The sequence below is a fragment of the Anabrus simplex genome, chromosome 1 (assembly GCF_040414725.1).
Source record: "Anabrus simplex isolate iqAnaSimp1 chromosome 1, ASM4041472v1, whole genome shotgun sequence".
In the NCBI taxonomy this organism is placed as follows: domain Eukaryota; kingdom Metazoa; phylum Arthropoda; class Insecta; order Orthoptera; family Tettigoniidae; genus Anabrus; species Anabrus simplex.
In genome coordinates this window covers 137,552,935-137,578,588 of record NC_090265.1, presented here as the reverse complement: position 1 = coordinate 137,578,588, position 25,654 = coordinate 137,552,935, and the positions used below count along the sequence as shown (strand labels likewise).

General features: G+C 38.0%; 1 protein-coding gene across 1 annotated transcript in view; it reads right to left on the bottom strand.

Annotated features, from left to right (window-relative positions):
• Nucleotides 1–25,654, bottom strand: part of Nup160 (nuclear pore complex protein Nup160) — a 358,544-nt gene that overhangs the window by 186,759 nt on the left and 146,131 nt on the right. The window contains exon 9 of the mRNA XM_068225252.1: nt 8,955–9,223. Within this exon, the coding sequence (XP_068081353.1) occupies nt 8,955–9,223 (269 nt within the window). The remainder of the gene's footprint in view (nt 1–8,954; nt 9,224–25,654) is intronic.

The following is a 25,654-nucleotide window of genomic DNA, read 5'->3' as shown; positions in this document are numbered from 1 at the left end:
ACGTATCCTCTTTCCATCAGTCGACAAAGTAATCTCAAGGGGGAAAAAACTGTTTAAAAGATACCGTCTTGTGTACAGTTGCACAAAATTCATCTGCCTAAGGTTTCTCTTCCTCCAGAACCTTTTATCACAAGATGCGGAACTACGTTATCTGCAGTATCTTTCTACCAGGAGAACTTTAGTCGAGTAAAAGATGTAGTTAATACTGTTACTTTACGTCCCACTAACTACTTTTACGCTTTTCGGAGACGCTGAGGTGCCGGAATTTATTCTCACAGGAGTTATTTTACATGCCAGTAAATCTAATGACATGAGAATGATGCATTTGAGAACCTTCAAATACCACCGGACTGAGCCAGGATCGAACCTACCAAGTTGAAGTCAGAAGGCCAGCGCCTCAACCATCTGAGCCACTCAGCCCGGCGAAAGATATGATTAAAAGTATTGATGATAGTAATTTTGCGTGTGTTCATGAAGCAAAGTGTGGATTTGAATCTGAAACTGTATATAAAGATATCAGTTTCATCCATGTGCAGTGTTCATCACTTCCAAAGGCGATAAGGGACTAGAAAATCGCGGTGCACCCCTACACGAATCCTTTCAGTTAATTCAAAACACCATTAGTTCTTTAAATAGTGTCCCTGGTGCAACTGGAGAAAAAGTTAAAACTCAGTGTGGTGTTGGACTCAAACCCAGGACTCAAGAAGATTCAATCCATAACCAACTACGTAACTGGAATCAGGCAGTCTTTGCCAGAAGAATGTTCCGAGCGGTCAGTGCCAGTGTACAAGTATTTCCCAGTTACGTCCGTGACATACAACAATCATTTTCAGCGTATAAATTTATTCTGTCCAACAACAGAAAGTTACTGACCCCTAAAAACATTGAAAAACTGTTGATAGCCTATTGCCATGCATTATTTTGCAAGGAATGAAACATCTTTATCACTTTAACACCGAGTTAAAATTAAATAATGCGTTTGGTAAATGTATTTTATTTTTAGTGCATATTTTTGTGCATATTTTCAACAATTTTAGTGCATATGTGCATGCATATTTTTGGAGCTTTTAGTACACATGAATCCGGGCCCTAGTGATCACATACAACATTGAAATTTTCAATTGTAACTTCTGGGTGTAATCCATAATCGTAAGGTTGATCATACTGAAATGCCGCCGATTTCAAATCAGACCACTTAAATGTTTGCCTTGGTTGAGAATTTCTTATAAACTTGACAATAATAGGTACTGTATTTTATTTGATCCTGTATTGACTTGTCTAAATCTATTAAAGAAACTATTTAAAACAGTTTATGTTGGGTCCACCTTGTCAATACACTTAATGATTGAAAATTTTTTATTTTATCATACATGTTTCAGGAAAAATATCCATTCCCTTCATCAGTGATGTCAAATCAAAGAATACCAAAGCCAACCAGGCAAACGTTAAAATGAATAGTTATTTGAACCTTAGAATAACGATCGGTAAAATCTCAAAAGACATAACATTTCTCAAGGACTGCTTGAAACTAGGACTAATACCCAAGTTCCTTAAACCACTACAAAGGAAAAACATTCCATACCAAAAGTCAAATGGCACTCAAAATAAAGTAAACAACATATGGCTGAGAAATGAAATTAAACAAATGTACAAGAAAAAATCATTCCTAAATTTGCTATTATACCGGATGCATTTGACCATCTCACACTATTCATCTCCACTTGAATGGAGTTCTTTTCTTAGGTACACAGACTATAAACCGACTACTATATTAGATAGAAAACGAAAGACTCTAAACCACAAGCTAACTTGTTTACAATAAGCCAAACCCAAAGACCTCAATCAGAACAGGAACACCAGTTTTTCTAGCCCTTCGCTGACGAACATTCCCACTACAATTAACTTATCTGACACAGTTTTCTCAGATAGTGAAATTGATCTCCTCAATAAAGGCATAAAATATAAGTGGCCTAATCCACAACAGATCGATGATGTAATCACCACCATCCCCGAGACCGAATCTAATATCAACAAACAGATTCGCTTACAGAAACAAAACGATGTAAAATACGAAATGAAAAAGAAAATACCTGCACTTGTCAATGATATAATAACTAACAATAATCCTAACTTTTCAAAACAAAACCTAAAACTAAAAACTAAAATTAACAACAATAATGTCATAGTAACAAAGGCTGATAAGGGCAATACAACAGTTTTATTGAATAAACAAGACTATTTAAACCTAAGAATTTCATTTTTGTCCGTATTGAACTGAGAATGGAAGATAGGAAAACATGAAAGGGTTCACCTTTTCAATACAAAAATGTTATAGTTTATTTATAACATGTATTTGCACTTGGAACTAGTTTCGACGCTGTTTGGCGTCATCATCAGCCAAAATGTGGGAAATAGGCCAGCATGTAGGCATTTATATTAATAATCCAACAATGGCCGCTCCCCAGACCTAAACTATCCAACACGCTCTGTTCCTCTTCATCTCGCGCCATAGCTTTACCGCCTCATGTCCCGCAATAAACATCATAGAAACCTGCCCCCACCCTACATGTAACGCTGCAAGAATACACCACAAATACGGGCACAGTCAACCTCCAAACTCTCAAAAACGTATTCCTTAATACCAATTTTATATTCTTGTCGAGCTGAATACCGGACCTGTGAAGATTACAAGATTATTTTGTGCATCTACAGAATGGTGTGTTAATGAAGCTATGTAATATAGAGAGAGACTTTCAAAGGTGGTTAAATGAAGAAGTTATATCATGTTCAAGATCATGCTTTCACATCTCTGCACAGTATTTAAAATACAATTTACCGTTGGTCTTTTATAGCTATTGTTCAGAGTTAAGGAGAATTTCCTGTTGTGTATGTTTATCAGGAACTCAAGGGAGACTTCATTAGTTAGTCGGAACATAGAAAGAATGATGAACTCTTCTCAGAAGAACTCTTAAGGTTTCACCTTACTTTTTCCTGCCTGCTGGCTCTTTAGAAGTGTGTGCGCATGCGTTTTGTATTCAGGAATCATTCAAGGCAAATATTTTCGCACTGCAAGTTGTGTGGTTAAGCTTATTTTTAATATGTATAACTTTTGCTTTCTCAACAATGCATGTGTTTCTACATTCGTCCCTGTTTTTATCTCCTCGTAAGATGTGTATTATGTAATGTAACACCTTGTGTAAAAAATTGGGTTAAATGAAGGAGTTATATCATGTTCAAGATCATGCTTTCACGTCTCTGCACAATATTTAAAATGAAATTTACCGTTGGTCTTTATAGCTATTGTTGAGAGTGAAGGAGAATTTCCTGTTGTGTATGTTTATCAGGAACTCAAGGGAGACTTCATTAGTTAGTCGGAACATAGAAAAAATGATGAACTCTTCTCAGAAGAACTCTTAAGGTTTCACTTTACTTTGTCCTGCCTGCTGGCTCTTCAGAAATGTGTGAGCATGTGTTTTATATTCAGGAATCATTCAAGAAGAATACTTTCGCACTGCAAGATGTGTGGTTAAGGTTATTTTTAATATGTATAACTTTTGCTTTCTCAACGATTCATTTGTTTCTATATTCGTCCCTGTTTTTATCTCCTTGTAAGATGTGTATTGTTTAATGTAACGCCTTGTGTAATATAAATGCCTACATGCTGGCCTATTTCCCACATTTTGGCTGATGATGACGCCAAACAGCGTCGAAACTAGTTCCAAGTGCAAATACATGTTATAAATAAACTATAACATTTTTGTATTGAAAAGGTGGACCCTTTCATGTTTTCCTATCTTCCATTCTAAACAAGACTACATAAAAAAAATGGAAGATTTTTTCTCCGATAAAACCTACACAATAATCAATAAAGATCCTATAGCAAAAACACAACGCAATCTAAAAACACCCTTTAAAATTTCAATATTCCTACTAAATGAACAAGACTATAAAAAAATTATTACTATGAATCCGAAATTACCTACAGCAAAATCATTACCTAAAATACACAAGAAAGATACCCCCATCAGACCAATAATCAATAGCAGAAATAGCCCCACTTATAAAACTCCTTATAAAACTTATAAAACAGTTCCTCCACAAGTTCTTAAAAAAGCATTTTAAATTTCACAATGCAAATCCCAACAAAAATTCTATCGAACTTTGCGAAACTTTAAACAAATTCAATTTACAACCAAATCAAGTTTTATGTTCGTTCGACATCACTAATATGTACTCAAATATACCTGTCAACGCATTAAGCAAAATCGAAATAGACGAATTCGTAAAGTTACTAAGTTTTGTTTTACACAATAATTACTTTACTTCCAACAACAAAATATATAAACAAGAAGGCTTAGCTATAGGAGACCCAGTCTCCGGCATTTTAGCGGACATTTACTTGGACAATCTAGAATACAACAAAATAGCAAAACCACATTAACGGACTCAGTTTATGGCTCCGTTATGTCGACGTCACATTAGCAATTACATAAAATTAGCAATTATCGATGAACAACTTAACAATAGTGATAACATCCTAACGTTTCTAAATAATTTAGACGATAACATAAAGTTCACAAAGGAAAACGAAAACAACAATTCAATCAATTTTCTAGACATCAAAATCACGCAAGTTGTAGACAAATTTGATTTCCAAATTTACCGCAAGCCTTCATTTACTCCAATAACTATAAAAAATGAATCTTTGCACCCGAATTTCCATAAAAAAGCCACTTAAGCCACTTATTACAGTTTAGTATACAGGGCATTAAAAATCCCTCTTTCACCGAATAATCTAAAAAATGAATTAGATTTCATAAAAGAAATAGCCAGATTCAACGGGTTCAGTTCAGATATGATCAACAAAATCATTAATAAAGTTTGACTAAAATTAACCACAAACCTTTCTCCAATAAAACCCAACAAACCAAAATTAGCTAAATTCACATTTACCAACCCAAAAATCCATCAAATTACCAATCCTTAAAAAAAAAAAATATCGCTTACACAACGCAAAATACAAATCGAAATTTATTTTTTAATCGTAACTCAGTCATTTCAACTAATAATAAATATTCAAGCTCAGGTATATATAGACTCAGATGCTCAGTATGTAATTTTTCTTATGTTGGCCAAACTGGCCGATATTTCTCAACTAGATATGCTGAACATTATAATGCCCAAAAACATAAGTTCTCTGCGATGAGTAACCACATGAAGGAAACAGGTCACAAATTTACTACAACAGATCAGGATTTACAAATCTTAAAAAGAATTGAAAAAGGTAAGCTCATGATGAAATATGAAAACTTATACATCTTCCTAGATCAACAATTTAACAAAGACAAGAACCTAAAGGACGTAATAGATAACAAAAGTCCTCTTTACGAACAGATTCCAAATCTATTTTTTTAAAACATTCCTCCTGAATAGTAATTTCTGTAAAATATTTAGCAACAAATCAGTAAACACTCCCACCAATCTAACACACACACCATCCCCCGCCCCTTCTCCCGCTGCCGGCAACACCTCCTCACGTGCAGTGAATGGGCCCTTAGCCACGCCTTCTCAAGCTCAACTCCCTCCACCAAGACTTCACAAATACAACACGCGAAGTAAGAGCTCGGCGACTGCCAGTTGCTCTAAAGCCCTCAACATAAGTTAACATCTCAGCGTTCAAAGGTGTAAGTATCAACACTTTCCATTTAACTTCCACTATTCAGCCCCTTATTCCAATTATAGTCCTTTATTAAATTTTCAAAATAACTCTTTAATTACAGAATTTCATCACACACTTGGCTACCCACTGACTGACAACAACGTTCCCTTTCGACTAGTACGCTCACCTCAACATGTTTAACAACAAACTCTTCCCACAAATACTACATTAAAGAAGATGGTCTAATGACGTCTACACAAACTTCAATATAGCCTATGGCACCAGCATTCCAACTAATAATATCTTAAAAAGAACCAGGCCATATGAAAATTCTTCAAATTTATAAGCATTTAAATGAAAATCAATACTTATTAACTTCAAGAACCAACAACCATTACCAATGCTCAACTTTCCTCAATTTTTTAACACGTCATTTGACAATTATATGGAATGTACTTTCTGATTTTTATCTTTATTGCAACATCTTTTAATATCAAGAACCAACCACCTATGTTGTACATTTTTAGACTCAAATATTAACACAAATATTGTTAAGTAATAGTATACCATATTCTATACTGTAATAGTTGTTTAAAGATCTCTAATCCATTTTACAAGACATAGTTTTTAACAGTATTCATAAGTCATTCCCCATCAAGTAACTGATCTATTCATAAGGTAAAAATGGCCGATGATGCCTACTATTGATAGGCGAAACATGTACCATCCAATGTATTAATTTTTATGTTAACATTTTGATACGGACAAAGTCCTAACTTTTAAGATTGTATTGTATTGAACAGGTGGGAGAATAATAAAAACATACTAGCGTTATTTATACAAATACTTCCAATACAGACCCAAAAATGAATTTTATCACGTGTAATAGTAAGTACTACGGGGTCGATCTAACAGTTTAAAGTTACAGAGCTAGAATGACTCGGCTGCAGACATTGCGAACACTCCTGTGTAATTATTCCGTTTAAGTGTGCACACTGCTCATTGCAATCACTGCCTCAGAGTAGGGATCGAATAGCTGGAATACTATGATGATCCAGTGTGTTACGTACCAGTAGTATCAGAAAATTTGTGAACCAGAAGAATGGTATGCTAAAGAAGAGAGAGATCTAACTCCCAATCTACTTCCCGCCAATATTCAGACAGGCTGTTATACTCGATACGCAGCAGTAATCCTATTTATCAGAGCTAAATTACAGCAGAATACACAAAGCAAATAACAACAAACAACGGTCAATGTAATGCTATTGTTGATCAATTTTATGAGCGTTCCATATTAGAGGCCTTCACATTTAGTTTTCTTCCGACTCTGTGATATTAGAGCATCTAATGTAAAGTGAGTCGTCCTTTCTTTCATGACTCCCTCTTGTGTTATTATTCAAGCGATCGTTCCTTCACGACTTTTTTCTCATTCTTTTAACCATCTTCACAATTTAATCACCATCACCACCAATATCATTATAGGCGGCACAGTAAAACTGAATAAGACATATATAATCGGAAATTGTATTCTCTATAACTTTTGTTATGTAGTACTTTTCGATATGACCAATAAGATAGGTAATTAAAAATTAAATTTTTGGCACCTACCCCTAAACTACCATTTCGAACAAGGCGAATAAAATTATTTATAGCGTAGACTGTAGTTCCTTATTTCCTGACTTTACATATAATTCTGTTCACCCATTTTCACGTACCTCGGCGCTGATATGGACTTAGCAACAAAAATCCAAATTCATGAATATCTCTGTTATCATAGCCGGTATGGTAAAAATGTATAAGACATAAACGATAGGAAATTTAATAATATATAACTTTAGTTATGTGGTATTTATTGATAGGGCCAATAATAACAAATATTTGAGAATTAAATTTTAGGTCTTCCCCTAAACTACCATTTTACTCAGCGTGAATAAAATTATTCATGGCCTAGATTGTAGTGACTTATTCCCCGACGTTATATACCGATTTTCATTAAATTCTCTTCCGCCGTTTTCTTGTGAGCGTACATACATACATATATACAGATAGAAATTACGGAAAATTAAAACGTGCATTTAGCCTTGTTACTGTGGTCACGACCGTTATGGAAATATTCTTTTTAAATTCTGAACAATGTACAGACAGAAATGTTATTTTATTTATATTGAGATAAATTAAAATTAGTCAGAATTGTCTCCAATGTCTCCTAAAATCTCTAGAAAAGTCATTATCATTGAAATTCAGTCACTAAATTACTAAGAAAGACTCCATATCTAGCGACTGGTCTCTAGAATCGACTAGAATGATGTGAACGAACACGAACATACCACGCGAGAACAAGCGATTGACGATCGATATACGAGACGCGATATACAGGTATAAATAAACATCGCACATTTCTCGCATTAATAAACGTTGATATTTCGTTTGAAAGTGGCCAATGAGCGAAGGACTTCCGGCCACTGGTGTAAAAAAGCTGAAATGGCGGGATTTGAAAGTAAATGTTTGAGTTCACCAAAAGATAAGCTAAAATTAGGAGAAATAATAGAATAATCGGGAGGCGGGAAGAACTGCCGAAAATTGGGAGTCTCCCGCCTAAATTGGGAAAGTTGGTAGGTATGTGATGGGAAAGAAACGCGAGGGAAACCACGGAAGAAGATCATTGAAGAGGTAGTTGAGATGAGGGGATGCCAAGGTTATGGAGAGATGAAAAGGATCGCAGAGAGAAGAGATCAATGGTTGCAGCGACAAGGCAAAGCCTTTATATGATTATGATGATGATGATTTGTTTGTCATTAAAATTCACTGTCAAAATTCTACTCACCAACACAAACCCAGAAGCAGATTTATTTTGGTTTAAACCAAAATCTAACATATTACAAAATTAATTTTCTCTCCACATCAAGCAAAAACAGAATGATCATTTTTATTTACCGTTAAAAAAAATGAACCTTACTGAAAAAGAAATCTAAACCTAACACAGGTGCTCAGGTAAGAAAGCTAACAAGACCTATATATATAAAAAACAAATGGAAAGTTGCAATTTATTTACCATATAAGCAAATGTAGGTTATTTGTATACACAAAAGAAACACACAAAAGAACAAAATGTTTGGTTGCAGCCTTCATCAGTGGAGGATAGATTAAGAATGGTGATAACCATTGTTGGAAAGTATATTAAAACCATAAAATTAATAACACTGGATTAATAATAATAATAATAATAATAATAATAATAATAATAATAATAATAATAATAATATGGTCTAAAAATGAACATAACTGGTCTTCTTACCTGAGAAGAGAGTACTGTTGTCGTTTAATAAGGACAACGCCAGACTCTCCAATTAATGTAAGTCCAACTGGTCGACTGCTTGCCTCATTGTATTCCACACAGTCTGAATAAAATCGGAACCAGCATTGAGACTGAATTTCTAGTAGGTCTTCTTTCTCCAATCCTTCTACCATGCCAGCAATTTCTTCTCCAACAGCCAGTAAAACACGATCACGCAACTTCTTATAAGAAAGAGCTGCTTCAGGTCGCAGGTTACTTCGGCGGAATAACTAAAAAAATTTAAAAACAGAAATTTTGCAAACCCATATGGAGATTTAAAAAATGTCAAGTATGTTAGTATTCATATTTTATAAGACTTTTAAAAAATGACAAAGTAAGGCAAAGGCATCATCAGTTTATGTTGTCTTATCAAGTCTGGTAAATTCATATTGAGCATTTGGTAAATGAATTTATGCAGGGAATGTAAACAAGGGTACAAAATACAGAGTGATACCGATGTTGGAGACTTTGTTTACTCATCCAGGAAAAGAAACCATGATCTTAGGATCATTAGTTAGTTGCTCTACCTCTACAGAGGCAGGAGATATATGTATATATACACAAAGTAAAACCTCGTTATGACGTTTCTGCAGGGGACAACAAAAATGAACATGTTAAGCAAAAAAAATACTACTGAATATACAAATAAAAACTAACAGGGACATGCAAACACTATATACGATTTTTACCAGCATGAGGGCATTTTACATTGTGTATCCGCGGTTACGGTGAAAACTAAATCTATCATTTCCAAAGATGAGAGGAAAATATTAAAAGGTGTGAAAAACACGAGGGAACAAATATGAAAACCTTTTCTGCTGAGGCTTACAAAATAAGTGCAATGAAAGAAGTGAAAAACCCAAAACAAGAAATATGAGCACACATGCATGGGGCCAATAAAAATATCCAACTATTATTGCAGATCACAGTCTTTCTGAAACAAATGTTAGTAGAAGCCTTTTATTTCAGAGTAGTGGGTTAGTAAACGGACCTTACCCGAGTTGGAATACACGTCTGCTTCACAAGGGTGACAAATAACATTTTCAGGGCTAGGAAAAATGTGATCGTACTAAGCGGTAAGAGTATAAATTCATAACGAGATAAGATTACATATAATATACAAAGTTTATTCCACCTACTCAATACTGTACAGTAATTGCAATGTTTATAAATACATTACAATATATTATCAAGGTACTAGTTTCGGCCCTATATGGGTCATCATCAGCTTAACTAAGATACACTTATTTCCACAATGTAATTCTTTCTTAGGACTTCAGCAAATCCATAAGTGTATCTTAATAATAATAATAATAATAATAATAATAATAATAATAATATTTGCTTTACGTCCCACTAACTACTTTTACGGTTTACGGAGACGCCGAGGTGCCGGAAGTTAGTCCCGCAGGAGTTCTTTTACGTGCCAGTAAATCTACTGACACAAGGCTGACGTATTTGAGCACCTTCAAATACCACTGGACTGAGCCAGGATCGAACCTGCCAAGTTGGGGTCAGAAAGCCAGCGCCTCAACCGTCTGAGCCACTCAGCCCGTCTAAGTGTATCTTAGTTAGGCTGATGATGACCCATATAGGGTCGAAACTAGTACCTTGCTAATATTGTAATGTATTTATAAATGTTGCAATTACTGTACAGTATTGAATAGGTGGAATAAACTTTGTATATTATATGTAATCTTAATTCAATACGGAACCAATAATGAAGTTTATAACCTTGAATGACGGATAAGTGAATTATTTTTACAGACTTAATACGATGAGAATCGGGACTTCGAATTTACAATGTGCTAAGAGGGAAAACATGTTAATGAGGAATGCACTAACGAGCTTTCACTGTATATGAAATAGTGCCATCTAAATCAGTGATAGCACTACCCAGCATGATTTTTGCAGCAAAGCATCTGATACATGATTTTAACTAAATAAGGTCTCCTGATATCAGAAATGTCATTGGTTCTATTGTATCCGGTGGCGTATGCTGGGATCAAGATGTGGGCTACCAGTAGACTTAGGTTACCCCTTTTCGATGGTTGGTTTTGTGAAAGTCAAGTCTTCAGCGTTTTGAGCTGCAGCCATTAGCCACCGCAAGTTGCCTGCTGTGTTGTCAAGGCCACTTCACAAGCTACTGCCCAGGCCTCTGCTACTGCCAAAGCTCAACCCCTAATCAGTGGAGATGGTAGCATAAGGTTTAGCAATTTCAAGTCCGGCTTTCTGGCTAAATGGGGTAGAATGCTTGCCTTTGATCCGATGACCCCGGTTCAATTTTCAGGATCAACCCCCTCATACTCTTAATTCCCCTGCCTTGGGGACTGGGTATTTATGATGCCTTCGCCATTCATTTTATCCTCATTAGGTCACCACCAAGCCTATACAGATGCCATTCACCATTATTTTCATTATTATTATTAAATAAAAATGTTGAATTTTACAGCAGTCGTGCCCATCGTTCACTGGTTAATTAGCTTCATCGGAAGATCAGTAGTGGTGTCCCATCCATGATCACGGGTTCAATTCCAACTAACGAAAGAGAACACTAAACCTGAAAGATTGCATTTCATTTTAGCAGATCTACAAATCAACGGAAAACTACATTACTCCTATAACAGCAGCCCTGCAGTGTCTTCCTACAAGGATGTAGAAGTAAACAGAAGTGAAATACGAGCACTCTGTTATCTATATAATTAAGTCAGAAGTGTGAGGTGAGGAAGTATATACGATGAGTAACGCATGGTTGATAGTTAGCAGTGGCGATCTGACAGACCGAAGCCTAGTACACCTCTCCGCCCTGGTCCCCGTTCCTGGACGATATACAGCAGCAAGCCGCGCGGGGCGAGTCGAGGCAAGGGAGGCGAGAGTCTGGGCTACGATATCAGTCTCCGATGCCTTGTTCTCAGAAATACGAGTGACTTTTTTCTCACTGTTTTCAAGTTTTGTAAATGGAACAGTGTGTCAGATGCTTACATGATAATGTGCTTAAGACTTCCATCATTCTCAATTGAGGTTTGGGCTTCACTGATAGTCTTGGTAGCCCTCAGTATACACCACTGATTGCATCACATCTAGTTTCCGTGTTATTTGCCATTTACTGTCTGAAAATGTGTCATTGCGGAACAGTGCTGCTTTGTAATAACAGCGAATTGGCTCTTGTTAGAGTGGCCGTGGTTTGTTTTGTTAATGTTGCGTACGTTTGTCAATTCAAACCTCCTCCACCAACTATGTCCCCTCCATTGAATTAGTAAGATAACAGAGTCTATTTTTAGCTCATGGTAACGGCAATGCAGTGAAGCCAGTCAGTTGCGACGTGAGAGTGGCGGAAATCTGACCTTTTTATACAATGTTGCATTGCGAAAGTGGCAAGTGTGTCAGGAATTAGAAGCAGATGTGTGAATAAGCCAGACTCATTCTGTTGTGTGTGTGTGGGTGTTATATTATGAAGGGACAGAGTAGGCTAATAACTGCATCAGTGAAACGTTTATATTATGCATAGTTTAAGGTAAAATTAGGAGACTTGGACAAGTCATGGGCTCCCCCACATAATTTGTAAAACGTGCCTTGAAAACCTACGACAGTGGAGCATTGGGAAGTAAGGCCCTTCCATTTGGGATAGGAATGGTTTGGTGTGAGCCCCAGGACCATACCAGGGACTGTTACTTTTGCCTGTGTAAAGTAGCGGGATTCAATAAGAGAAACAAGGACAGTATTGCGTATCCGTATTTAAAGTCTGCGATGAGACCTGTTCCTCATGGACCGAAAATTCCAATACCTTCTCCTCCTACCAGTTTACCTGACTCTGACGGTTCCCCAAATTCTGATAACGAGCAAGTTGATATGGATTTTTCACCTGCCGCAGATGCAGTAGGTCCACAATTGTTTAAACAGTCGGAGTTGAGTGATCTGATACGAGAACTTGGTCTCACGAAGGAAAAAAGTGAATTGCTAGTGTCACGATTGAAAGAAAAAAAACTTGCGCCTGGAACTACCTTTTCTTGGTATAGACATAGAGATAAGGAGTTCAGGAAGTATTTCAAGAAGGAAGATGATCTAACCTACTGCTATGACATTCCATGATTGATAGAACAGCTAGGGAGGGATTACAATCCTGAAGAATGGAGACTGTTTGTGGATTCCTCTAAGAGGAGCTTAAAGGCTGTACTACTTCATAACGGAAAAGTCCTAGCTTCGATTCCTGTGGCACATTCCGTACTAAAAGAAAATTATATCACAATGCAAACTGTTTTAGATACAATCAAATGTCATGAGCACCGGTGGGATGTGTGTAGTGACTTGAAGGTGTGTGGTATTCTATTAAGACAACAAGCAGGCTACACTAAATTCCCTTGTTATTTATGTGAATGGGACAGCAGAGCTAGGTACAGACACTGGTCTACACCTTCCTGGCCCAAGAGACAAGTTTTGACATCTGGTGTGAAAAATGTTACAAATGCTGCCTTAGTTAACCCACAAAAATTATTTTGTCACGGGTACACATCAAACTGGGAATCATGAAACAGTTTGTTACAGCCTTGGACAAAAGTAGCACCTGTTTCAAGTACACTGCAAGCAAATTTCCACATTTATCTGATGCAAAAGTCAAGGAAGGCATTTTTAATGGACCACAAATTAGAAAGCTTCTGAAAGACAGAAACTTTGAACAGACGAATGCCGTGGAACTTGCAGCATGGAATTCAATAAGAGACGTCGTAATGAAGTTCCTAGGAAATGTAAAGGATGAACAGTACAAAACAACAGCAAAAATGAAGTTGGATGAGATGAAAAAGTTTGGGTGTAGAATGAGTCTCAAACTGCACTTCCTTCATTCTCATCTCGATCACTTTCCGGAAAATCTTGGGGCTGTTAATGAAGAGATGGGAGAGAGGTTCTACTAGGACATCAAAGAGGCAGAAAGAAGATACCAGAGGAGGTGAGATGAACCAATGATGGCCGACTAGTGTTGGTGTTTGAAAAGAGAAGACAAACTTGATGCAGTCAGACGCTGGGCAGCCAAGCGTTCATTCCAAGGGGACACTAGGACTATTAAAGTTTATTTTGTTCACATTTATGAATTCATAAAGATACTGAATAAAAGTTACATTGTTTGCTTGTAAATCACATTTAATTGTCAAAATAAATTGCTTTCATTGCCTCAGAGTTGTTTGTTTGTGTGTTTTTGTGTAAATCAGTATTATATTACAACAAATACTAAATAATTCATTGTAATTCTACACTCAATAATTATTCATTGTATATAATAAAGACAATATTCAACTATTTCAAAATGTATATAATGATACAAAAAATTATTAATATTTCCAAAATTATCAACATTTTTCAGTATTTTTTATGCAATATTCAGGTCTATCTCTTATTTTGATATACCTATTGCGATAAAACGTGGCGTGAAACGTAGAAACAGACAACGGACTCGTGTTCAGCGACCCAAAATTAGTTAAGATCACCTATCACACTAGTAATGCCATTCCTTATGCAGCCAGTCCCTGCTATGAATGGTGTGAAGATGTTGCTCATAGGGTCGGTTGGTGCCCGCATTTCAGTAGGCTTGGCAGACTGATGTGCTATAGTAACTTCTGGCTCAGTGAGGAAAGCAACGGGAAACTACCTCACTCCTCATTTCCCTAGTACGCCTCTTCAGTGACACCTAGGCCATCTATGACAGCTAAAGGTGAACTGTTGAGGATCCAACCAGCCTTTGGGCTGTATACCCAACATACATACACCTATCACACCTCTTGCCGCCAAAAAAAAAAAAGTTTGAAAGGATTCTTTTTTTTTTGCTAGTTGTTTTACGTCGCACCGACACAGATAGGTCTTACGGCGACGATGGGACAGGAAAGGGCTAGGAGTGGGAAGGAAGCGGCCGTGGCCTTAAGGTACAGCCCCAGCATTTGCCTGGTGTGAAAAAGGGAAACCACAGAAAACCATTTTCAGGGCTGCCGACAGTGGGGTTCGAACCTACTATCTCCCGAATACTTGAAAAGTTTCCTCATGAAATTGGATTGTATATGGAATTGTCTGGTCACACTCTTAGACAATGAATTTGAGGTTACACTCGACCATGTGTGACTGGGAGGAATCAGGAGGAATGACTTTGACCGCCATTTTGAAAAACTTTGACCAAGTCGAATGATCAAGTCAAGACTTGAAGGTGCAAGTTCAACATTTGTGACCTCTGCATGCTTAAAGATGCGGATGCCAGTCTATTTTCAGAAAGATTTTAATTTTGGCTTCATTATCTTCTTCTTCTTCTTCTTCGTCTTCTTCTTCTTCTTCTTCTTCTATGACCACATAGGATCACTTTAGTCAGTCCGTCGTTCAGGTCTCTTTGAAGGGATTGTTCGGGCTTTGCGGTCCTCCCAGTACTTCTTCAGATGCTCCGATCTTCGTGCCCTTTCCACAGTTGAAAATATGCGTGCTGTTGGTTTGTTTTGTGCAAGGGCTTCATTATATAGTAAGGAATTACATGATTTCCAATAATTAGCCTACCGGTATCAAAAGACAAATATGAACCACACTAGTCAATTTCACAAGATTAAGTTCCTAATCCATATAGTCTACCACATCATGCGACGAAACTTCACTGTACCACTTAACACAAAATACATTTCTACACTTAATAAAATGGAAATTGCAACACAATGAAGGCATTGGTCGTTTGTGTTGATTTTCAAGATATGGAACGATGCCATGTAGGTATGTAAACGATCAAAGTTTCAGACCCATTGGATTGTTGCTACAGGTCTCCCCACGTGATTGGTCGTGGAGGAATCAACTCCACTATACGAACTCTGGTGTAGCGTAGTTGAATTGCAGTCTGTGCAGTGAAGTGTTCCCCGTCAAACATGCCTCGACGACAGAGAAGAGCACGCTATCAACAACTGTCACTGTTTGAGAGGGCTCGGATAATGGGGCTGTGTGAGGCTGGATTATCACTAACGACTGTCGCTGCACGTGTTGGCCAACATTCATCGACGGTACGTGTATGGCAGCAGTGGTCAAATGAAGGTACCCACACTCGGAGACCTGGCACAGGCCCAGCGCGACAGACAACTGTGAGAGCGGATCGCCGCATCATTCTGATGGCCCGGATGGAACCCCATGCAACAGCAGCGCAAATTCGAGCAGCTGTGGCACCCCACGTTACACAACAAACAGTTGGTAATCGCCTGCATATAGCTGGCTTACGAACCCGTGTCCTGCAGAAGGTGTTTCATAGTCCCCACAACAGCGACGTGTAAGGCTGGCCTGGTGTCGAGAAAGATCGACGTGGGTCGACGAATGTCATAGGGTCGTCTTTAGTGATGAATCGCGCTTCTGTCTTGCCTGCAGTGTTGCCAACTTACATTTTCAAGATCCCTTAAATACTACTAAAAATCCGCTAAAATTCCGCCAATAAATCCTATCTCAAATAATGAGCAAAAAATGAGCAATAGCAATAATAATAATAATAATAATAATAATAATATGTCTGCACTCACCTGATCTGTGAGTTTCACTGGGATTAACCCCCTGCCTGCGAGCCGGCGAGCTAAAACTTGTAGGCGTTTCAGTGGTGGGTGCAAACTAGGTGAATCCCCTACCTCAAGGGCCACACACAAAACAGGCCAGTTCATCAAACGGTCTTCCTTCATAGCATAAATATAAATTCTACTCTCTCACAGTTTCATTATCTGTCGTCAATCATCAACCAAGAGATAAGTACCCTTTCCCCACGCATTACAAATTTATGATACCATGATCTCATAACATCAAATCCAAATAACATGTTTTCCCCCATGTGACTGTTATCACCTGACAAGAAATATGGAATACCTCGGAGACAAACTGGAGTACAAATTTAAAAACAAAACGTAAAATGGATAAAACACTAAATTCCGCTATCATAAATCTAGAATTCCGCCAAAAAATCCGCTGTCCGCTAAATTATATTTCTCCGCCGACAGTCTTCTAATTCCGCCAAATTTAGCGGAAAACCCGCTAAGCTGGCAACACTGCTTGCCCGCAGTGATCGCCGGAATCGTGTGCTCCGATGTACCGGGGAGAGGAGCCGCCCAGATCTTATTGTCGAGAGGCACACAGGGCCAACACCAAGCATTATGGTCTGGGGAACTATTGGCTTCAAAGTGAAATCACAATTAGTGCTTGTTGAGGGCACTATGACTGTTCGACAGTACGTTGATAGAGTACTCAATCCAGTGGTTGTCCCTATGATGGCGAACATTGCTAATGAGATGTTTCAGCAGGACAATGCCCGGGTTCACACTGCACGCATCTCCAGAGAAGCTCTCCATGACATCACAACCTTAGAATGGTCCGCCAGATCCTCGGACCTCAGTCCTATTGAGCATGTGTGGGACATGATGGGTCGACAACTGGCAAACCGTCCTCAGCCACCCACAACTCTGGAACAACTGACCCGTGCAGTGCAGCAAGCATGGGCCACAATTCCTCAGCAAGAGATCCAGGGCCTTATTGACTCCATGCCTCGACGAATTCATCACTGTATTGCAGCTCATGGTGGGCACATCCTGTATTGATTGTTGTCCAAACTTGTGGTCAGAGGGACCTGCAAGTGTAATCATCAAAGCACAACAGAACATTCGTCCTGCATGTTCAATTGCAGCAACGTAGAACCACTCCTTCCGGGTGTTGCAATTTCCATTTTCTTCAGTGTAACTTCTGAATGGCATGTGAATTACAAGCACAAATAGACTCACTGGGTTATTCAGCGATCTTGCTGCTAACTGGCAAGCAAAACTGAACATATCTGAGGTTAACGGTTTGCTCCATGAACATGCAACTTATCCTGTGAAGTTCAGAAATTCAAGGCCTTTTTCTGTAATCACGCAAGTGTGGCGATGGATCTTACCCGAGTTGGAAATCATGTTTGTTTCACAAGGGATGACAAATAACATTTTCAGGGCTAGGAAAAATGTGATCGTACTAAGCAGTAATAGCAAAAATTCATTACGAGATAAGTGAGGTATTTTTATACAGATTTAATAAGACGAGAATCAGGACTTCGAATTTACGATGTGCTAACAGGGAAAACATGTTAATGAGGTTTCACTGTATATGAAATAGTGCCATCTAAATCAGTGATAGTCAATAAGGCACAGTGTTCCTCAAGAAATTGAATTGTATATGGAATTACCAGTGGTGGTGTATTAATATTTTAATAAGACTTTTAAGGCAAGGCAAGAGTAATATGCTGTTACGAAATATTGATCAATCATATTCTGCATTATCTTGAACCATAATCAATCAATCAATCAATCAATCAATCAATCAATCAATCAATCAATCAATCAATCAATCAATCAATCAATCAATCCATCAATCCATCAATCAATCAATCCATCACTACTGATCTGCATTTAGAGCAGTCGCCCAGGTGGCAGATTCCCCATCTGTTGTTTTTCTAGCCTTTTCTTAAATGATGCAAAGAAATTGGAAAATTATTGAACATTTCCCTTGGTAAGTTATTCCAATCCCTAATGCCTCTTCCTATAAACTAATATTTGCCCCAATTTGTCCTCTTGAATTCCAACTTTATCTCCATATTGTGATCTTTCCTACTTTTAAAGACACCACACAAACTCATTCGTCTACTGATGTCCTCCCACGCCATGTCTCCACTGACAGTTCGGAACATACGACTTACAAGTTACAAGTAACTATTCTCATTTTGGTTCCGTATTGAAGTTGACGTATGTCTCAAATATTATTACAATATTATAATTACAATATTACAATAAGTCCACCTGTTCAATACAATACAATATGATCCACTATTTCATATGGTCAAAATTTTTTATACATCATACATAAATTTTGACCATATGAAATAGTGGATCATATTGTATTGTATTGAACAGGTGGACTTATAATATTGTAATAATATTTGAGACATACATACGACTTAATCGAGCAGCTCGTCTCCTTTCTCCCAAGTCTTCCCAGCCCAAACTTTGCAACATTTTTGTAACACTACTCTTTTGTCGGAAATCACCCAGAACAAATCAAGCTGCTTTCCTTTGGATTTTTTCCAGTTCTTGAATCAAGTAATCCTGGTGAGGGTCCCATACACTGGAACCATACTCTAGTTGGGGTCTTACCAGAGACTTATGCCCTCTCCTTTACATCCTTACTACAACCCCTAAATACCCTCATAATCATGTGCAGAGATCTGTACCCTTTATTAACAACCATATTTATGTGATTACCCCAATGAAGGTCTTTTCTTATATTAACACCTAGGTACTTCCAATGATCCCCAAAAGGAACTTTGACCCCCATCAATGCAGTAATTAAAACTGAGAGGGCTTTTCCTATCTGTGAAACTCACAACCTGACTTTTAACCCCGTTTATCATCATACCATTGCCCACCGTCCATCTCACAACACTATCGAGGTCACCCTGCAGCCACTCACAAACTTATTTATTACTCTGTACAGAATAACATCATCTGCAAACAGCCTTATCTCTGATTCCACTTCTTTACACATATCATTGATATATATAAGAAAAAATAAAGGTCCAATAATACTGCCTTGAGGAATTCCCCTCTTAATTATTACACGGTCAGACAAAGTTTCGCCTACTCTAATTCTCTGAGTTCTATTTTCTAGAAATACAGCCACCCATTCAGTCACTCTTTTTTCTAGTTCAATAGCACTCATTTTTGCCAGTAGTCTTCCATGATCTACCCTATCAAATGCCTTAGATATGTCAATCACAATACAGTCCATTTGGCCTCCTGAATCCAGGATATCTGCTATATCTTGCTGAAATCCTACAAGCTGAGCTTCAGTGGAATAACTTGTCGCGAGCACTGATTCACAACACGTCCTTCCGTGGAAAATTATGGGGCGAGCGCATCGAACGAGATTCGATCAGTGACCTCCCAGTCAGAAATCCCTAATAATCGCGAGTAGTTTAAGTGTAATATATAAAGGGAAGATACAGCAAGAAACAGTGGAAGTGAATGATTATGTGTAATAGAATATCAGTGCAGTGAATAAGTGCAGAATTACAATTATAATTAAAAGCATTTCTTAAAGCTAGTCTCAACTTGGAACATTTCAGTGAGCTGAGAATGAGGCAAACTTGTGCAATCAGAATATTGGTCAGAAAAACAAGTAAACAGACTACAAGGTCATAGTTAGAAGCTTTTAGTGGGTGGACCAGGAAAATCAAACCTGTTGTTAGTCATGTAGCAAAGTGCCCTGTAAAAATAAGAACGCACGCTGTGGTGCAATAATTCTTTCTAGAAAGAATCTCTGGAAGGTCACCAGTCACATGTACATCCATGAGATGGGTGGGACCACACTTGAAGTAACCAATTGGAAACTAACAGATCAGTGATGAGAGGGAACATAGTAGTAGGGAATGACTTGTTCCAGAAGCACAGAGAAGTGATAAAGGGGAGTGACAAGGGAGCCTCTTGGTCATTCTGGGTCATTCTTGGCCATTCTGTGTGATTCTGTGGTCATTCTGTGTCATTCTGTCGGTCATAATTCTGGTGTTATTCAGGCAGTTATTCTATTATCACTGGAAAGGAACATTCTCTTGGGAAGGGATGGACACTAGATCACTTGGCAGAGAAGAGACTCTGTAGAATAAAGTCAGTGAAGATAGCAGTATATGGAGTTAGTCAAATCAGGCAGTAGTTGAGCCTGCCATCAGTTAGTGAAGACAGCAGTATAAGAAGTTATTCAAATTAGGCAGCAATTAAGACTGTCAAGCAGCAGAACTGGTTAGCAGTGTCCCACAGGGTAAAGTACAGCGTCGGTACGTAGAGAACTCACTGAGTGTTCGAAGGAGACTGTAGCTTCAGTTAGCATTCACCTTAGAGTTCTGTGTTTGAGTCCTGAAGCTATCAGGAAAGATTCAGAGGAACACCACCACGAGGATTCAAGAGAGAAGCAAGAAGAAAGAAGCTTCAAAACCCGAGATAAGTATCAACTAGTTTGTGTATTTTCCAAGGAGGTCAGAGACTGATAAACTGTTTATTTAAAAGTAATATTGAGAAGAGAATAATTACAAGTGTGATGTAATATTATTGGAAGAGTATATTTGATAGTTTAAATAAATTAGAGTAAGAATTTAATGGTGTCAGAAAGCGTTTTATATCAAGGTCAATCTGATAATCGAACCCAAGTCCTCAGTCTGTCCTGTTCAAAGAATACGACAAGCCTTTTCTAAACCCAAACTGCCTTCTGTCAAACCAGTTATTAATTTTGCAAACATGTCTAATATAATCATAAAGAATACTTTCCCAAAGCTTACATGCAATGTATGTCATAATTTTTGGACTCCCCATAAAAGCTAATTAAAGGTGCCAAGTGAACGGGATTACAATAATAATTAATTTTATAAGGTGGGTGCTGGAAATTACACTTGAGGTCTTTTAACATGCCCTCAATAATAGGACAGAATGGGTGGTGTGAATAAAAATGAGTGAGTGTCTCCCTGCTGATGAGCTTCCACTCCGCATTTGCGGTGAATAAAAATTTAGAGCGGAAGCACAGCGTAAACTCGAGTATCTGGAGCAACCACTCAATACCACTTATCAAGGTCGTGCACATGCCATGTATGTTACACTTCCATGACTTCCGGATAGTTCAATGCGCAACATGGTAGAATACAATGTGAAATTCCAGTCCACTTTTATCTCCATTTTAAAGGAACATAAAATTATGTTTTCAAAGTCAAAGTTACCGGATAAGAAGCACAAGAAAACAAGTGCAATAAATGCAGTTAAGTGTGAACTACTTGCTAAATTTAACTTAAATATTTCTGTTCAACAACAGTTGGTAAAAAATTACAAAACATGAAAACAAGATTGAAATATAAAGTAGAATTAAAGCGTACTGGAAACAAACCCGTATTGTTAAAATAATGGGAGAAGCAGCTAATGAATTTGATGCAGGGGAAGAATAACCCTTCCAATAGCCGTCTGAAAGGTAGGAAACCATAGCCTGAAAATTATGACATCAATAAACTGAGGACAATGGTATAACGTAAATAAAATTGAATCATAATGAAAATAGTATGTTGAAAGTTGAATGTATGTTTTAAGGAGCCAGATCTGCAGGAGTTGTCATCCCTTCGACTTCCAACAGAGGCATCATAACACTGCAAGCATTGGAGTTCCTTCAAATTCAGAAGTCATGGACAGAGTCAGGCCGTGATACATCTACACTGGTTGAACTCTTCCTTTCCATTGCAAGTAGCCTGTACATTAATGCTAGGGATTTACAGATTTACTCAAACTTTTTTACATTTACACCGTACGCCTGTAACGGCAGCTGAAGCACTTTGAGCATGTATTAGAGGAAATGTTCACAGTGATGACCTTCAGCTTGAATACAAGCCTCCGCTCGTCGTTGCATGGAGTTACGCAAAAGATCAAAAATGCCTGGTGTAGTGAGTACTGCCCGAGAGGTTGTCACATTGCGCTCACATAAAGTTGCTTCATCAGGAACAGGAGTCGCATACACGAGAGACTTAACGTGTCCCCACAGGTAAAAGTCCAGTGGGTACAAGTCAGGAGAGCATGATGGTGGCCAAGCAATTGGTCCTCCTCTACCTATCCAGTGCTCAGGAAAATGGGTGTTCAGGTACCTGCGGGCAGCAGACTGAAATGTGTGTGAGCACCCTCTTGCATGAAAAACACTTATAATACCAATATAATGGTCCGTTATTGGACATTATAAATTTTCCAGCTAACTCATTCTTGGTTGCCTGTGTTTCGCCCTCGTGTGCTAAGTTAGGCTCGTCAGTTGGGACTTAGCACACCACCCAAGACGCAAGGCTAGTGCATACCGTGGAGGCCACTGCATAGGCTACTTGAAGCCACCAGCAGTGCCAATGCACTATGAGAGCTATGTCTTATTTCCAAAAATTGATGCCTGCCTGGCCAACAAATGATGTAGATGTTGATTCCCATAGGGAACCTAAAATATTTGTCCTGAATGAGTAAATTTATAATATAATGGTCCGTTATTGGACATTATAAATTTTCCAGCTAACTCATTCTTGGTTGCCTGCGTTTCGCCCTCATTCGCCCCTTACGTCTTGGGTGGTGTGCCAAGTCCCAACAGACGAGCCTAACTTAGCTTAACTTAGTGTTAAAATATTTTTCTTAGTCATAAATGCCTCTTTTGTCAATGCTATTCTTTTCCAGAAAGCATCTATTATCCTCTGTTATCATACTACCAAAATAACATAATTGTTTCACCTGATCAATTCTGATATCATCAATTTTTATAATGGTTTTAATTTCTTCCATATTTTTCTGCACTACCAGCACTTCTGTTTTCTGTTTCTTTACTTTTAATTTCCATAGTTTAAGTGTGTCTGAGAGGACATTCAGCATTCTATTCATTTCTTTTTTCTGAGCCTGCAATTAATACGATGTCATCTGCAAATCTGATACAATGTATCCTTTCACCAATGAATTTTATTCCCTTAAAACATAGTATAACTATAAAATACACCTGGAAGATTCTATAACAACATCAGAAAGTCTTGGTAAGTTCCGGTTCAAGAATTATCATGAAACAAGTTTGTCCCTATGCCACATTACCTAAACATATCTATTTAAAAAACACACACAGAGGGTTTTCCTGAACAACTTGGGAAACACAGACTGTTATTTACAGTGATGAACATGATGTAAACTTAAACTAACTTCCCGTAAGTAATATACATGTAATCTGAATGACTTTCAACACATCAAGGACTATTTACAATTTATATGTTAATACATTAGCTACATATAGCATGACTAAACCAAAATACATAATCAGGGGTGCAGAAATCCCGGTCACTGCAGCCACTACATTTTTGCTGCTGGCACCTAAGTTTCAGCGCCCCACCCCACCGAAAAAGTACTTATTCTGTTTTTTCATACTTTCTTCCTTCTCCTACCCATCAATCTGCAACAAAAGCTCCATGATGTCACTGAAAAAGCTTAAAATCATGCCACGATCTCCTAATAACTGAGAGACCAAAGATATTATTTTCTTCTCTGCATAGGACCATCGATGTATATCCATGAATGAGAGACATAACACTAACAATTGTGGATAGTTGATGTACGTAATGCGATCGGCCCTTATTTGTTACAGCAGCAGAGCCTTTGGTGGAAGAATTGAGAACTAATTACTTTTTATTTTATTTTTATTTTTGCTAGTTGCTTTACGTCGCATCGACACAGATAGGTCTTATGGCGACGATCGGACAGGGAAGGTCTAGAAGTGGGAAGGAAGCGGCTGTGGCCATGGGAAACCATCTTCAGGGCTGCCGACAGTGGGGTTCGAACCCACTGTCTCCCGAATACCGGATGCTGGCCGCACTTAAGCGACTGCAGCTATCGAGCTCGATTTAATTACCTTTTAGTCACATGTGGTCAAATTACAAGATATTAGAATCATTCCGTATGACGGTTTTCACTTTACAAAGGTCAAAAGTACAATGAATATGTGGTAGTGTGTTACATTTTAGTGGCTCTACACGTGTCTTTTGTTGTTGTTCAAGATTTAATACAATGAAATACATGTGGCGAATAGCAGGATTCACTAAGTGGGAACACAAAAGAAATACAGAAGTGCTGAATGATCCTAAAAGCAGACTTGTATCGGAATAAATCTATGAATACCAGAGAAATTGGCTAGAACACCTGAACAGGATGGACAGAAGCAGGATCCCCAAAGCAGTCATTAACTACTGCCCCGGTGGGAAGAGATCTCTGGGACGCCCCAGGAAGAGATGGCATAAAAACGCAAATCTTTTGTACAAACGGTAACAGTTCTCCTATAGGACTAATACATGAAAGGAGGATGATGATGTTTTAATACATGGAGGGCTTAGGCCTCTAAATCATAAATCTTGTGTTTGTGCAACCATTTAATAATGTGCTAGCCTTCGAACATGAAACGAAATAAGAAACCCAAGTGTGATGACCAGTCAAACCAGGCTAATTTGACACAATTCTTCACAACTCCGATACATATCAAGCGGGTATTGGGAGAAAACAAAGACGCAGAAAATACGACTGGTTCTTCCATAATCAGCACAGCCTTTCAGTATGTCTGCATGAGATCCTGTAAATGAAGTTAAACCTGAAGCGAGAAATGTAGCAGTTGTAGTAGGCCCACAACCAGGTAAAAGAAAATTCGAAGATTAGAGTCAGGAACTGCCTTGGCTAGTGTTCAATGAAACTACAGGCATGGTTGGTTCAATGTAAATATGTAAATATTTAAACTGATGTATCCATAAAGACGCACACAAAATGCTGTCAATTGTGCACACTGTTCTATTTACCAGTTATTTACACATATTCTGTACACACGCACTAATGAACTGCCATCTTGAACAAAAATGTGACTGCTACAGTAGCATGTCACAACCAACTACCAACATAACCAGGTCACATACTTCACTTCAAACACTTGGCTAACACGACTTCCACACAAGTCTCATTAAAACAACTCTTCTCTACTCCCAAGACAGCCTCTTTATATACGTTGCTTGGCCGGGCTTCTAGAAGAATATGACATATGTTTTCTCATAAATTTGAGAGTCTCCAATAGCCTATTTACAATATAAGGAAGTT